Source organism: Gorilla gorilla, chromosome 12 (genome assembly GCF_029281585.2).
Source record: "Gorilla gorilla gorilla isolate KB3781 chromosome 12, NHGRI_mGorGor1-v2.1_pri, whole genome shotgun sequence".
In the NCBI taxonomy this organism is placed as follows: domain Eukaryota; kingdom Metazoa; phylum Chordata; class Mammalia; order Primates; family Hominidae; genus Gorilla; species Gorilla gorilla.
In genome coordinates this window covers 102,675,640-102,690,641 of record NC_073236.2, presented here as the reverse complement: position 1 = coordinate 102,690,641, position 15,002 = coordinate 102,675,640, and the positions used below count along the sequence as shown (strand labels likewise).

At 40.4% G+C, this 15,002-nt stretch overlaps 1 protein-coding gene across 4 annotated transcripts in view; it reads right to left on the bottom strand.

Moving 5' to 3' along the window:
* The window catches only part of EIF2AK2 (eukaryotic translation initiation factor 2 alpha kinase 2), a 52,720-nt gene that overhangs the window by 26,147 nt on the left and 11,571 nt on the right, over nucleotides 1-15,002 (bottom strand). For all 4 annotated transcript variants that reach the window (XM_063695442.1, XM_019020593.4, XM_063695443.1 and 1 more), the window contains 6 exon segments: nucleotides 10,771-10,919; nucleotides 8,852-8,978; nucleotides 7,733-7,809; nucleotides 7,494-7,587; nucleotides 6,211-6,245; nucleotides 4,724-4,786 (listed from right to left, as the gene is read on the bottom strand). In XM_063695442.1, coding sequence (XP_063551512.1) covers nucleotides 4,724-4,786; nucleotides 6,211-6,245; nucleotides 7,494-7,587; nucleotides 7,733-7,809; nucleotides 8,852-8,978; nucleotides 10,771-10,919 — 545 coding nt within the window.

The following is a 15,002-nucleotide window of genomic DNA, read 5'->3' as shown; positions in this document are numbered from 1 at the left end:
TTTGATTGGACCTTTCCCAACTACCTCTACAACCCAGTGTTTTGCTTCAATATGTGGACAATTTACTTCTTTGCAGCCCCTCTCTAGAACACTGTATTCAACACACAGCCAGGCTTTTAAATTTTTTGGCTGAATGTGGGTACCAGATATCCAAAAGGAAGACCCAATTAACCTCTCCAAACATTTCATAGCTAGGATTAATCATAACTCCAAATACCAGGGAAATTCCACTAGCATGAAAGCAAGGCATTCAACAAATCCCATTTCCTAAGACAAAAAGGGACTTATTTTCTTTCCTCAAATTAGTGGGATATTTCTGATTATAGATAGCAAATTTTGCCACTATCACTAAACCTCTTTATGAACACACAAGAGGAAATCTTGATCAACCACTCACTCCCACCCCAGACCTTTATCATGCTTTCTGTCACCTAAAATGTGCCTTATTACAGGCCCTCACTTTAGGCCTTCCAAACCCCCTAAGACCTTTTCATCTACATTTACACAGTTCTCATAATCAGGCCCTTGGATTAGCCCAATCCATGGGAGATTCCCTCCAACCAGTGGCATATTCTTCAAAACAACTAGACCCCATTTACAAAACCTGGCCCCTTTGCTTAAAAATTTTGTCCACAGCCTCTTTAATTATCCCTGAGGCACAAACTCACATTCTACGAACCTCTTCAGGTGTTTTCTTCTCACAGTCTATAAGATATGCTCAGCCATACGGTGCTCACCTCCACCTCATCCTCTCACATGCAAGTCCTACATTCAACCCTCCATCTCTCTTCACAGATGCTCACTCCTAATCCTGCTACTCTTTTATCTTCAACACTGATTTTGGACCCTGACCAACACTCATGCTCTGATCTAATTGAAAGTTCTCTTGCCGTGTTTTACCACCTTACTTCCACTCACATAAAGGGAGCCCCAGATTGATTTATAGATGGCAGCGCATCAAAAAACCCTCCCCGCCAAGCAGGATATGCAGTCACTGAGAGATATTGTGATGATACCCACTCTCTTCCACCTAGAAGAGTTCTAGAGGCTGCCCCCTTGCCTTTGGGCACATCCTCCCAACAAGCAGAATTAGTTGCCCTAATGAAAGCATTAACCCTAGCAAAAAACACACAAGTTAATATATACCACCAATTCTAAATATGCTTATAACATCAACCATTCCAATGCCCAAATTTGGAGCAAGTGGGGCTATCTCACAGCTAAGGGAACTCCTATCATCAATAGAAAACTAATCCATTGTCTACTAAAGGCAGCTCTACTTCCAAAAAAGGCTGCAGTTACCCATTGCAAAGGACATCAATCAGATAAAAGCCACATTTCTTTAGGGAACCGTGAGGCTGATTATTGGGTAAAACACACCTCAACCAACCATCCAATTCTCTAATATCTATTTCCCCTCACACAACATATCCTCTTTTATCCCAAACACCAAATACAACAATAATCACAGCGGGGGCACAATTCAAACTCCCATACTGTCATACAAAACAAATTAGTCCTACCTGACCCTGAAAAAACAACTCTTGGCCAGGTGCGGTAGCTCACGCCTGTAATCCCAACACTTTGGGAGGCTGAGGCGGGCGGATCACGAGGTCAGGAGTTTGAGACCAGCCTGATCAACATGGTGAAACCCTGTCTCTACTAAAAATACAAAATTAGCCAGCCATGGTGGTGCGTGCCTGTAATCCCAGCTACTCAGGAGGATGAGGCAGGAGAATCGCTTGAACCCCAGAGGCGGAGATTGCAGTGAGCTGAGATCGTGCCACTGCACTCCAGCCTGGGTGACAGAGCAAGAATCTGTCTCAAAAAACAAACAAACAAACAAAAAACAACTCTGTTATGGGACATCCACAACCTCTTGCACACTAGCCATTCCCCTCTACAACATTTCTTAAGTTCCCACATACACATAACCCCAGATATAAAGGAACAGTTGAAAGCCATTTTCCATCAATGCTCTATTTGCCAGAAAGCTTCACCCCACTCCAACACTGGACTCCCTTCTTTTCCAACCCATTAAGCCAGGGGACACCTTCCAAGACAAGACTGGGAAATTGATTTTACCCATATGCCCCCAGTAAAAAAGGTTCGATTTCTTTTGGTTCTGGTTGATACCTTTTCGGCATGGGTTGAGGCTTTTCTGACAACCAACAAATGAGCTTCGACTGTCACCTCCAAATTAATAACAGAAATCATCCCCAGGTTCAGGGTGCCTCCTTCTTTTCAATCTGATAATGGTCCCGAATTCATTTCTCAAATTACTCAAACACTTGCACAAGCCCTACAAATCACCTGGAAGCTACACATCCCCTATCAACCCCAGTCTTCAGGAAAGGTTGAAAAAATGAATGGCATTCTAAAAATCACCCACACCAGGTACTCACTCCAAACACATAAACACTGGGTTACACTTCTAGCTTTGGCCCTCCTAAAAATTCGGGCACTCCCACGTAAACCTTTAATGCTCAGCCCCTTTGAACTCATGTATGGGAGTTTTGAGCATAAGTATTTGAACTCATGCTCCTTTTGTTCCACCTCAGGGTCAAGCCCCACCTCTAACAACCCCTCTCATTTCTCCTCTTCTGCATATCATCCGCCATTTCATTTGGGAATATGCTGACAAATACAACTCCTTTAATCCCTTCCTACAGTCAGGAAACTGGGTTCTGGTAAAAGATCCCAGCCCTACCCCCAATTCCCGCCTCACACCGAAATGGAAGGGGCCTTACCAGATCTTCCTCACTACACCCACAGCAGCAAAGCTCCAGGGACTCCCCAGCTGGTTTCATTATACTTCTCTCAAGAAAACAGACTTCCCTTCACTACACATCCAAACAATCAAATCTAAACCACCTTCAGCCTCTCTTGTGTCTCCACAGGATCCACTTCCCTTCATCTCACATGAATGCCGGACGAAAAGGAAGAGAAATTCACCTAAGCAGCTATGTCTCTTTCTCTCCCAAACTTTCATTGCTTCCTAACTAGCCTTGTTACAGACCTTCAGTGGTATCCTTATGAAGCTCTCATTATACATCCTGATCAGCTCCTTACTATTCCACGGGATTTATGGCTTCAAGGAACTTTCCAGGACTTTATTCCTACCCAAACTTTTTCCTCCTTTTGTTGTTTCTTTCTATCTAAATTCCCTAATCACATCAACCTCACCAATACAACCACTCCTCACTGCTATCAAACTAGAACGTTCTATAAACCTTACACAACCCCTCTTGCTGCAAGCTAACTCTTCCTTTGCTCCAGAATGCTGGATGTGTTTATCGCTGTCTTCTTCAGCTTATACATCCCTTCCTACACCCCTTCATGACCTTTTAACAGAAAACGTAACCCTAATCTATAAACTCCAAAAAGGAGCTTCCTTTTTTGAAAGAGCTGACACTCTGGTTGGCGATTATCCCACTTCCAGGGTCAATCAGGCCAACACATTATTTCAAACCTATTACAACTCCCTACAATGCCTTAAGCCACAAGGCCCTCCCATTGAAGGGCCCATAATTAAACACACCCCACTTTTACAACAAGCCTCACTTTGCTTTTCAGCCTCTGAGGGAAATTTCCGTGTAAGATCCTTAAACCTAACCAATGCAACCGCATTATCATTGTTAAACACCCTGCTGACCATCAAACTAACCGAGTTGACTACCAAGTATCACCTGAAACGAATGGAGCATTTCTGCAACCTGTTCGTTTTACAGCCTCTCCCTCAACCAATGCCTCTGGCCTAATTTGTGCTGTCCCTAGCGCCCACCTTTATCCATGGCTCAACATCAATGCAATGGTGCAACATCAAATCGTATTAAATGTGTAAAAAATAACTCTTCCTATATCGCTACTATAGTGGGTGTCTCCTTGACCTCCTCCTTGACCACCTGGAGTAATGAACCATAGGAAAGAAAAAACACCCATCTTTAATTCACTTGTTTTCTTTCTGTATCTCCAACTGTATTTATGACAAAGGCTTATTTTTTGTGTGAGTGGCACCAACACATATCTTTGTCTCCCCACTAACTGGACTGGAACCTGTACCCTAGTTTATCTTTCTCCCTCCATTGGACTAATTCCTCCTAGCCAACCTTTGCCCATTCCATCCATCCAATATGTTAGGAAGAGGAGGGCCATCCACGTCATTCCTTTAATGGCTGCCTTGGATATAACCTCCAGACTTGGATTGGGAGCAGGCAGATTGGCCACTCCCTTAACATACTTTAAAGCTCTTTCCACAGAATTACAGGGTTCTTTAGAAGATATAGCCTGAAGCATTATAAGAGTCCAAGACAAACTAGACTCCTTGGCTGGAGTAGTCCTCCAAAACAGATGGGGACTAGATCTAATAATGGCTGAAAAAGGGGACCTCTGCCTCTCATTGGGTGAGGAATGTTGCTTTTATCTCAACCAATTGGGCCTAGTAAGAGACGCTGATGAAAAACTTAAAGAAAGGGCTAAAAAGCTAAGGGAGTATCAAAACAACCAAATAGATTCTTGGTTTGGGAACAAAATCATAATATGGGTCATCCCATTCCTGGGCCCCCTCCTAATGATACGCCTAAGACTATTGTTCTTACCCTGCCTAGTTAATCTTATTCAAATATTTTTAACTGACAGGATCATGGCCATTTCACAGACAACTACCAAAAATATCCACCGACAGCGTTACCCCTTCTTCTTTCTTCAGCACTTAAAATCTTACCTCTTGTCCACAGTATACTTTGTTTCTTTCATGTCAGGAAGGTCAAATCTGGGTGCCAAAGATCTAAAAATTAAGAGTTGAATGTAAAACTCAAATAAAATTGAAATCAAATATAACTTATTTAGTGTTAACGTTAACCTTTTTCTTTCTTTTTTTTTCTTCAGAGGCAAGGTCTCACCCCATCTCCCAGCCTGGAGTGCAGTGGTGTGATCATAGCTCACCACAACTTTGAAATTCTGGGCTCAGAGGAGATCCTCCCACCTCAGCCTCCCAGGTAGCTGGGATTACAGGCATGTGCCACCATACCTGGCTAATTCTTTTTATTTTTAGTAGAGACAGGGTCTCTTCATGTTACCCAGTCTGGTCTCGAACTCCTGGACCCAAGCCATCCTCCCACCTCGGCCTCCCAAAGTGCTGGGGATTACAGGCGCAAGCCACAGCACCCAGCCAACTTTTTTCTTTATAAAACTATATACTTACAGTTCTCCTCTGGCCTCTAATACTTTTTCATCCCTCCTCTGGTTCCTTTTTCCACCTTAGAGCGCTCATTGTTGATGCATCACTAACCTCTCCTTTTCCTCCTCCAGACTCAAAACCTCAGGAAGTACATCTCCTTACACCCTCATCCTAGCTGTTATTCCTTACTGATGATAAGCCACCTGCAAATGGAAGTTTAAATACCACCTAAAACTAAACATATCCAAACTGCTGTCTTCTCTCTAAGCCCTTAACTCCTTAACTTCCTTAACACCATTAGTGCCATGGTTCTTGACTGCATCCTGTTCAAAGTGAAGCAATCTTCAAATCCTTTCTCCTTTACCTCTCCTTCATGCTTTCACTCAGCTACGGGGAACCTATTCCCTCAAGTCATGTCCACTCTTCCTTTACAGTCTTTCTCACACATTCTCCTCATCCCTCCTGACTGCCACAGTAATCGTGGCTGAGGGCACCTCACATGCATCTCCATCCAAGCATCCACATCAAGAACCATGTTTCTTCAATACATCTATCTACTGCTCAGAATATACTGGTGGCTCATAATGGCTCCTACTGCCATCTTACTGTCATTTCTGACTATATTTACATCTTTGCCTTTCTCTTCAGTTAATTGACATAGCATTTGACCTTTTTTAATCCAAGTTTTTGTGCTATTTTAACCTTACTTGTCTGCAAAATAATACACTTCTCTTGAAAACACTTCTACAGTGAAAACAGCCCAATTCCTTGCCAGTCTTGTACAAAATAATGCCCTTAACCTAATTACTCTAGCGATACCCCCAAAGGGCTTTATGTTTACAGTGTAGCATGGGCACATATTCAAAGATTTCTCGACACATCTAAAATTATTTGTTTATAGATTTCAAGCTTTCTGCTTCTGAAACTCTGCTCAAGTAAGGGTGTACAATACTCTACAAGTATTAAAAACAATAAATAAGTCTGAAATAAAACTTCAGATCAAAATATGTTCAATGCATAATGATACTCACCTTTTTGCCTTCCTTTGATTATTTCTGAGACCATTCTATAACAAAAGAAAATGAGAAATAGTTTCAGATGACTAAATCAGTCATCTTCCTTTCTCGTTTTCCTTCCTCCTGTATATCTAGATGGCTCTCTGACCAATTTCTTAGTCCATCAATGTCTGTATTCTCATCAAGCCCTGTATAAACACTTAGTATTGTAAGACTTAACTTTTTGCCAATCTAATGAGTTTAAAATAGTATCTAATTGTTTTGATTTAAATTTTCCTGATTCCTAGTAAAGCAGCTTTTAATATTTGTTGCCCATTTGGGTATCTCTTCTCTGAATATCTGTTTATACATTTTGTACACTTTTCTACTGAGCTGCTTGCCATTTTCTTATTGATTTGTAGTTCTTTATAACAGAATACTCTTGTAACACTAATCACCAAAAGCATGGATTTTGCTCTTAGTTCAACATTGCCTGCTTATGTGCACAAAAAAATTATCTGGTTTTTGTTTGTTTGTTTGTTTTTGAGATGAGGGTCTCACTATGTTGCCTAGGCTGGTCTCAAACTCCTGGGCTAAAGCGATCCTCCTACCTTGGCCTCTCAAGTGCTGCAGGCTACAGGCATGTGCCACTGCACCAGCCTAAAAAATTATCTGATTTCAAGTTTACTTTTAAGTTTAATTCTAATTTTTAAAAACAGAAATGAACTATATTAGTGAATCTTTAAATATTATCCCATTGGTAGGAGAGAAAAGCAAAATCATAGGAATATATTAAAATATAAGGGTGAGTGAGGAAAGACAGAAGTGACGTGTGGAAGGGTAAGGAACGGAACTTAATTTTAAAAAAAGTCAAAAAGCTGCCGAGCTGGGCGCGGTGGCTCATGCCTGTAATCCCAGCACTTGGGGAGGCCGAGGTGGGCAGAACATGAGGTCAGGAGTTCGAGACCAGCCTGAACAACATGGTGAAACCCCGTCTCTACTAAAAGTACAAAAATTAGCCAGGTGTGGTACACGCGCATGTAATCCCAGCTACTCAGGAGGCTGAGGCAGGAGAATCGCTTGAACCAGGAGGCGGAGGTGGCAATTAGCCAAGATCTCACCACTGCACTCCAGCCTGGGCAACAGAGGGAGACTCCATCTCAAAAAAAAAAAAAAAGTCTACTGAGGTATTATCATTTAGTAAGAGTGCATAAGATAAAAAATATAAAAATTATGGTGGAATACTGGAAGTTATTTTTAAATGAGGAAACGCACAGAAAAATAAGATTAAGTAGGAAGCTTCGAGACTAATACGATACCATAAGCAACGAAGAACTGTTTAAACTGTCACTGTTAGAATTTATCTCTGATGTATCTGCTGAGAAGTCACCTTCAGATGATGATTCAGAAGCGCTAGAAGAAAAGGGTGTAACTATTAGTTTATTAATTCTGTTTTTATCACTTATTTCTTTCTCTAAATTCTCCTTAAACATAAAAATCTGTCTTTCAGACAGAAATATGAATATGTTAAGTATCTCAGTTGTTTGTCTACACTTACAGTGTGCTGGTCACTAAAGAGTTGCTTTGGGAGTCACACGTAGTAGCAAAAGAACCAGAGGACAGGTAGTCAGATTTCTGAAAGAAAAAGTATCCCTTAGTAGGCTTAAATACAACTAATTATTTCTCTACAGAGGCTCAGTTTCTGTGTACTATCACATTTATTTCAACACATTTACCAAATCCACAACCATAAACAATTACAAGATTAATAACATTTTTTGGATGTTTGGTCTGGATTTTATTTTTTATTTTACTTTTCTGGATCACAGGGCAGATATTTTGTTTGTTTCTTTCTTTTCAGACAGGATCTGGCTCTGTTGTCTAGGTTGAAGTGCAGTGGCACAATCTTGGCTCACTGCAACCTCCACCTCCCAGGCTCAGGCAATCCTCCCGCCTCAGCCTCCTGAGTAGCTAGGACTACAGGTACATGCCACCACACCCGTCTAATTTTTTTTTTTTTTTGTAGCGACATGGTTTTGCTGTGTTGCCCCGGCCAGGTGGTCTGAAACTCCTGAGCTCGGCCAGGTGCAGTGGCTCAAGCCTGTAAACCCCAGCACTTTAGGAGGCTGAGGTGGGTGGATCACGAGGTCAGGAGTTCAAGACCAGCCTGACCAACATAGTGAAACCCCATCTCTACTAAAAATAAAAAATTAGCCGGGCACGGTAGTAGGCGCTTGTAGTCCCAGCTACTCAGTAGGCTGAGGCAGGAGAATTGCTTGAACATGGGAGGCGGAGGTTGCAGTGAGCCGAGATCGTGCCACTGCACTCTAGCCTGGGCAACAGAGCGAGATTCCATTTCAAAAAAAAAAAAAAAAAAAAACTCCTGAGCTCAGGAGATCCACCTGCCTTGGCCTCCCAAAGTGCTGGGATTACAGGTGTAAGCCACCACACCCAGCCCAGCCTGGAGTTTAAAAACTACCCTGAGTTGCCACCAGAAATTTTATCCCTCTGAGGCTTCATGGCCCCATGGTGCATGGCTCATCGGTACGACACAGAATGGAGGAATCATTTTGCTAAATCACTGGCTGTCTTGGCATAATGTTAACACAGTCTAACCTCAAGTCAACTTCAGAGGGAATTTTAAAACATAAAAATTTAATCCAAAGGCAATACGTACCACTGAGGTTTCTTCTGATACTATCTGAAGATATGCAAGTTTAGCGGCCAATTGTTTTGCTTCCTGTTTAGTAGAACCTGTACCAATACTATATTCTTTCTGTCCCATTTTGCATTTATAATGAAATCTAGGAGAAATCATAGAAGGTACTTATCCAAACATGAAAAATATAGCAAATCCAACTTAGGATTCAAAAAAAATAACATATTAACAGAGATCTTAAGATAACACCAATTTATTAGATAGATTTATAGTTCATATCTTGCATAATTTAAACCCTCAGTAACATGCCTGACCAATTTCTCTGAATACCCAGGATCAGCTGACATCTGAGCTTGCATTTTCCAGGCAATTTCTAATTTTTTGTTGCTTTGCTGAAAGATCTGGCACAAAGGCACTAAGTGGTGATTTTTTTTTTTAATTCCCCAAAGGTCAAAAGATATGGAGGTAGAAAAGAAAGAAAGAGATCCAGTGAATTTTTTCAGAGGTGCTCAAATGGGAAGGAAAAAGCCAGCAGAGAAAGTAGGCTTCCACAGGAGAAGCTATGAGGTTACAGTGTAGGGGAAGAGCAAAGCATGGATTCTGCTCTAACTTCACCATTGTCTGCCATCCGCTCATGTGCACAAAAATTTGAGAAAATCCCCACAGTGCAGATTCCCTACACTAAAGTCCACACTCTCCTCCTATTAGATGTAAGGACATTTGTGGTTAGGCAAGGATACTTGGACAATTATATAAGAACTATTTTTAAGGGATAAAACAATGGACATGGCAATTTATATCACAGGGTTACTATCTATTACTGCAAAATGATTCCAGTATTTGAACTCCTTTTCCTTTATCTTTCTGTTGGAAGCCATCGAGAGAAACACATCCAAACAGGGTGAGTCTTCCCTGCTAGACCCTGAATTAAATAGCTGGGTTGAGTGACTGGATCATTTCTATAGCTCCTATTTTTTTCAGACACTGCCCCCCCGCAAACAGATTTCTTCTTTCTTTTAGGTATCTAATGTTAGCATAATTTAAAGAAACCAAAAAAGTGAGCTACAGAAAATAAAATCATCTCTTAATTATTGAGATTGACTCACAGATTCACTTTTGACTATTTCATTCCAATGAATACTATAACATTTTTCTCTTCCTGGTTTTGGCTCAAAAGCCATGACTGTAAATAGCTGAGTCAATTCATAGAAGTGTATCCTAAAGTGATGATTTGAACTATTTGCCATGTAGATATTTTTTTTCTTCTTTCTCTTTAACTGGTTGGTTGTAGTTGAAAAACAATTGCCTCATACTCATTTGATTTCTTCTTTTTTCAGTTCCAATCCATTCTTTATCCTATTTCCACACATCTTAGCTCACTGGTGATGTTCTCAGTAACTTTGAAACTCTAGTTCATCTGTCTCATCAGATCCCTCAAATCCCGGTCTCCTCATAGTCTAGGGCTAAAGCTCATTCCTTCTGATACATGGTATTTGTTCATTTAATCAAATTTGAAGGACAAATACCTGGACAAAGAGCTCCCTGATCTGACAAGGGTGAAGAGTGATTCTATACATGTGGCAGAGAGGTTTTCAGACAGTTACCACCATCATGTCCTCAATGATGAAAAGATTTCTGTATTCTTCGAGCAGTGGCACCCTGTACTCTCTTGGGTGTTCCACAGACTAAACCATCCAGCTACTTCTCTGAAATAAAGGATTACCCTAATTTGATCAATTATGGTAAATGGGTTCCATGGCTTCAGCAATTAAGCATTTTAATTACAAATTATAAATCCAATTACTTATCAATCATGTAAAACCTTGCATACAGAATGCTTAAAAGGACACATATTTCTGGAAAATTAGACACGAAAATAAACCAACTTTATTGCTTAAATACAATGAAACAGAAAGAAAAGCCAAATTACGTCTTACCCTTCTGGCCCATGCACCCCCGATGCACACTGTTCATAATTTACAGTTAGTCTTTTCTTCTGGGCAATTCTATTGATAAGGCCTATGTAATTCCCCATGGATAATCCTTCTGAAGAATTCGTTGTTGTCAATAATAAAGGACTAACTGCCTACAAAGAAAAAAAATTCCTGTTTAATATAAATGACAACAAAGATTTAACCTTTTAAAAATCATTCTTCTAATAAAATTACTAAATGAGCAATTTGAAAGACAACTTGGATGTTATATATTTTCCTATTATATTACCTTGAGCAAAAGTGTGACTATGTATCTCCCTCTACCAGAAAAAAATCGACGAAGATAGATTTTAACAATAGGAAAGAAGTCACTTTTTCTTGTTTGTCCTTGGAAAGTACTATAACACTTTCTAGCTTGTTTTATCCTTTCTAATCTCAAAAAACAAGGCAAGAGATATTACAGTAAAGCTGTATACTGGATCATAACTTAATGAAAAAGATGAATATAATAGCATCATTTCTACTATTGTTATCTCTACCTTTTTTTCTTAGTCCGACAAAAATCTTGTCCAAAGTTTTGATATTTTATTTTTTTAATTTTTTTCAGACAGGGTGTCACTTTGTCACCCAGGCTAGAGTGCAGTGGTGCAACCTCAGCTCACTGCAGCCTTGACCTCCTGGGTTCAAACCATCTTCCTATCTCAGCCTCACAAGCACCTGGAACTACAGGCACACACCACCATGCCCGGGTAATTTTTTTGTATTTTTTGTAGAGACAGGGTTTGGCCATATTGCCCAGGCTGTTCTCGAACTCCTAAGCTCAAGTTATCTGCCCGCCTCAGCCTTCTAAAATGCTAGGATTAGAGGTGTGAGCCACCACACCCGGCTGAGTTTTGCTATTTTATTAATCTTGTCAAAAAACTAGCTTTTGGTTTTATTGATCTTTATTTTTTTTATTTTTTATTTCTTTTATAGTAATTTCAACCATTGCTATTTTCTTTCTTCTGCTTTTTGGGGGTAAAACATTCTGTTTTTTGTTTTTTCTAACTTCTTGACTCAATTTTCTACCTCATTAATAATTATACTTTGCACTTTTGCTTGAGTTAAAAAAAAATTGGTTAGAAGGGTATCTTTAAGTAGATTTTTCAAGAAAGAACCTTGAAACCTAAATTTTCCCAACATTTTCCAAATCTGAGAATGGCCCTCTGCTGTCTAAAATGTAAATGACTTCATGTCTCATTTTATAAGCATTGCTACACTATCTCCTGGTTTATAATGTTGCTGTGCACAGCATGAAACTTTAAAAATTTTTACATTTTACATAGTTTTCCTCTTCTCTCTAGATGCTTATAAAATTCTTTCCTCATCTCTGGAGCACAGTACTTTCATAAGAATCAATGTTGGGGCCGGGCGCGGTGGCTCACACCTGTAATCCCAGCACTTTGGGAGACCGAGGCGAGTGGATCACGAGGTCAGGAGTTAAACACCAGCCTGGCCAACATAGTGAAACCCTGTCTCTACTAAAAATACCAAAAAATTAGCTGGCCGTGGTGGTGGGTGCCTGTAATCTCAGCTACTCAGGAGGCTGAGGCAGAGAATTGCTTGAACATGGGAGGCGGAGGTTGCAGTGAGCCGAGATTGTGCCACTGCACTCCAGCCTGGACAACAGAGCGAGACTCTGTCTCAAAAAAAAAAAAAAAAGAATCAATGTTGGTCTGGGTGGTTCTAAATTTTCCTGTATCTATTAAGTTGTTTTAATCTGCAGTCAAGTCTTTCTTTATTTCATAAACATTGTCTGCTGAAATCTCTTCAGATCATTTTCTTCTGCACTATTTACTCTGTTCTTATTTTCCGGGATACCAGTCACATGTATATTGGTTCTCCATTACCTGCTCTCTGTAAACACTTGGCTCGCTATATCCACGGGTTTCAAATCCCTGGATTCAACCAATCACAGATCAAAAATATTTGGAAAAAAAACGATGGTTGCATCTGTACTAAATATATGCAGATTTTTTTTCTTGTATTATTCCCTAAACAATACAGCATAACAACTACTTATAGCTGGGTGTGGTGGCTCATGCCTGCAATCCTAGCACTTTGGGAGGCTGAGGTGGGCAGATTGCTTGAGTCCAGGAGTTCAAGACCAGCCTGGGCAACATAGTGAGACTCCATCGCTACAAAAAATGCAAAAATTGGCCAGGTGTGGTGGCTCGTGCCTGTAGTCCCAGCCAGTTGGGATGCTAAGGTGGGAGGATCACCTGAGCCTGGGGAGATTGAGGCTGCAGTGACCCTTGATCATGCCACTGCACTCCAGCCTGGGTGACAGAGTACAACCCTGTCTCAAAAAACAACAACAACAACAACAAAAAAACTATTTACATAGCATTTACATTGTATTAGAGATATTATAAGTAATCTAGAGATGATCTAAAGGATAGTCATGTACTACATAATGACATTTTGGTCAACAATGGACTGCATATATGACAGTGGTCCCATAAGATTATAATGGAGCTAAAAAATTACTGACATCTAATGAGGTCATAGCCACTGTAATGGCTAACTTTTCATATTTTTAGTACAAACAGCATTTCGCCATATTGCCCAGGATAATCTTAAACTCCTGGGTTACAGCACAATGCATTACTCACACATTTGTAGTGACACTGCTGTAAACAAATCTACTGTTCTACAGTCTTATAAAAAAGTCTAGCACACCCAATTATGTATAGTACATAATACTGGATAATGATAAGTAACTGTTACTGGTTTATATATTTACTATACTTTTTTTATCATTATTTTAGAAGTTACTCCTTCTACTTAAAAAAAAAAAAAAGTAAACTGTAAAACAGCCTCAGGCAGGTCCTTCGGTAGGTAATCCAAAAGAAGGAATTGCTACAATAGGAGATGACACCTCCATGTATGTTATTGCTCCTGAACACTTTCCAGAGGGACAAAATCTGGAGGTGGAAGATGGTGATGTAGATGATCCTGACGCTGTGTAGGCCTAGGCTGATGAGTGTGTTTGTGTTGTAATTTTTTTTCTTTCTTTTTTTTTTTTGAGACAGGGTCTTGCTCTGTTGCCCAGGCTGGAGTGCAGTCAGAAGATCACAGCTCACTGCAGCCCTGACCTCTCAGGCACGTGATCCTCCTGCCTAGCCTCCTGAGTAGCTGGAACTACAGGCACATGCCACCAAGCCCGGCTAATGTTTTGTGTTTTTAGTATAGACAGGGTTTCACCATGTTGCCTAGGCTAATCTCAAACTCCCAAATTCAAGTGATCCACCTGCCTTGACCTACCAAAGTGCTGGGACTACAGGCATGAACCACCACACCCAGCCTTTGTTTTGTTTTGTTTTGTTTTGTTTTGAGACAGGGTCTCACTCTGTCACCCAGGCTGGAGTACAGTGGCACAATCATGGCTCCTCGACATCCCAGGCATGAACCGCTATGCCCAACCATGATTTAACTTTTTACAACAAAGTTTAAAAGTTAAAAAAAAAAAGTTTAAAATTTTAAAAATAGAAAAAAGCTTATAGAATAAACATGTAAAGAAACAAAATATTTTTGTACAGCCATACTATGTGTTTGTTTGTGGTTTTGTGGGGTTTTTTTTTTTTTTTTTTTTTGAGACAGAGTCTTGCCTTGTCGCCCAGGCTGGAATGTAGTGGCACGATCTCGGCTCACTGCAACCTCCGCTTCCTGAGTTCAAGCAATTCTCCTGCCTCAGCCTCCCAAGTAGCCGGGATTATAGGTGCCCACCACCATGCCCGGCTAATTTTTGTATTTTCAGTAGAGACAGGGTTTCACCGTGTTGGCCAGGCTGATCTTAAACTCCTGACCTCAGGTGATCTGCCTGCCTTGGCCTCCCAAAGTGCCAGGATTACAGGCATGAGCCACCGCGCCTGGCCGCGTTTGTGTTTTAAGCTAAGTGTTATTTGGAAAGAGTGAAAATGTTAAAAATAAGAAGTTTATAAAGTAAAAGAGTTATAGTAAGCTAAGGTTAATTTATTATTGAAGAAAAAAAATTTAAATAAAATGAATGTCGCTTATGTATACAGTGTTTATAAAGTCTACAGTGGTAAACAATAATGCCCTAGGCCTTCACATTCACTCACCACCCACTTGCTGACAAACTCAGGGCAACTTCCAGTCCTGCAAGCTCTATTTATGCATGGTATATGCCTTATATGGGTGTACTTTTGCTTGTCTTTTTTTTTTTTTTTTTT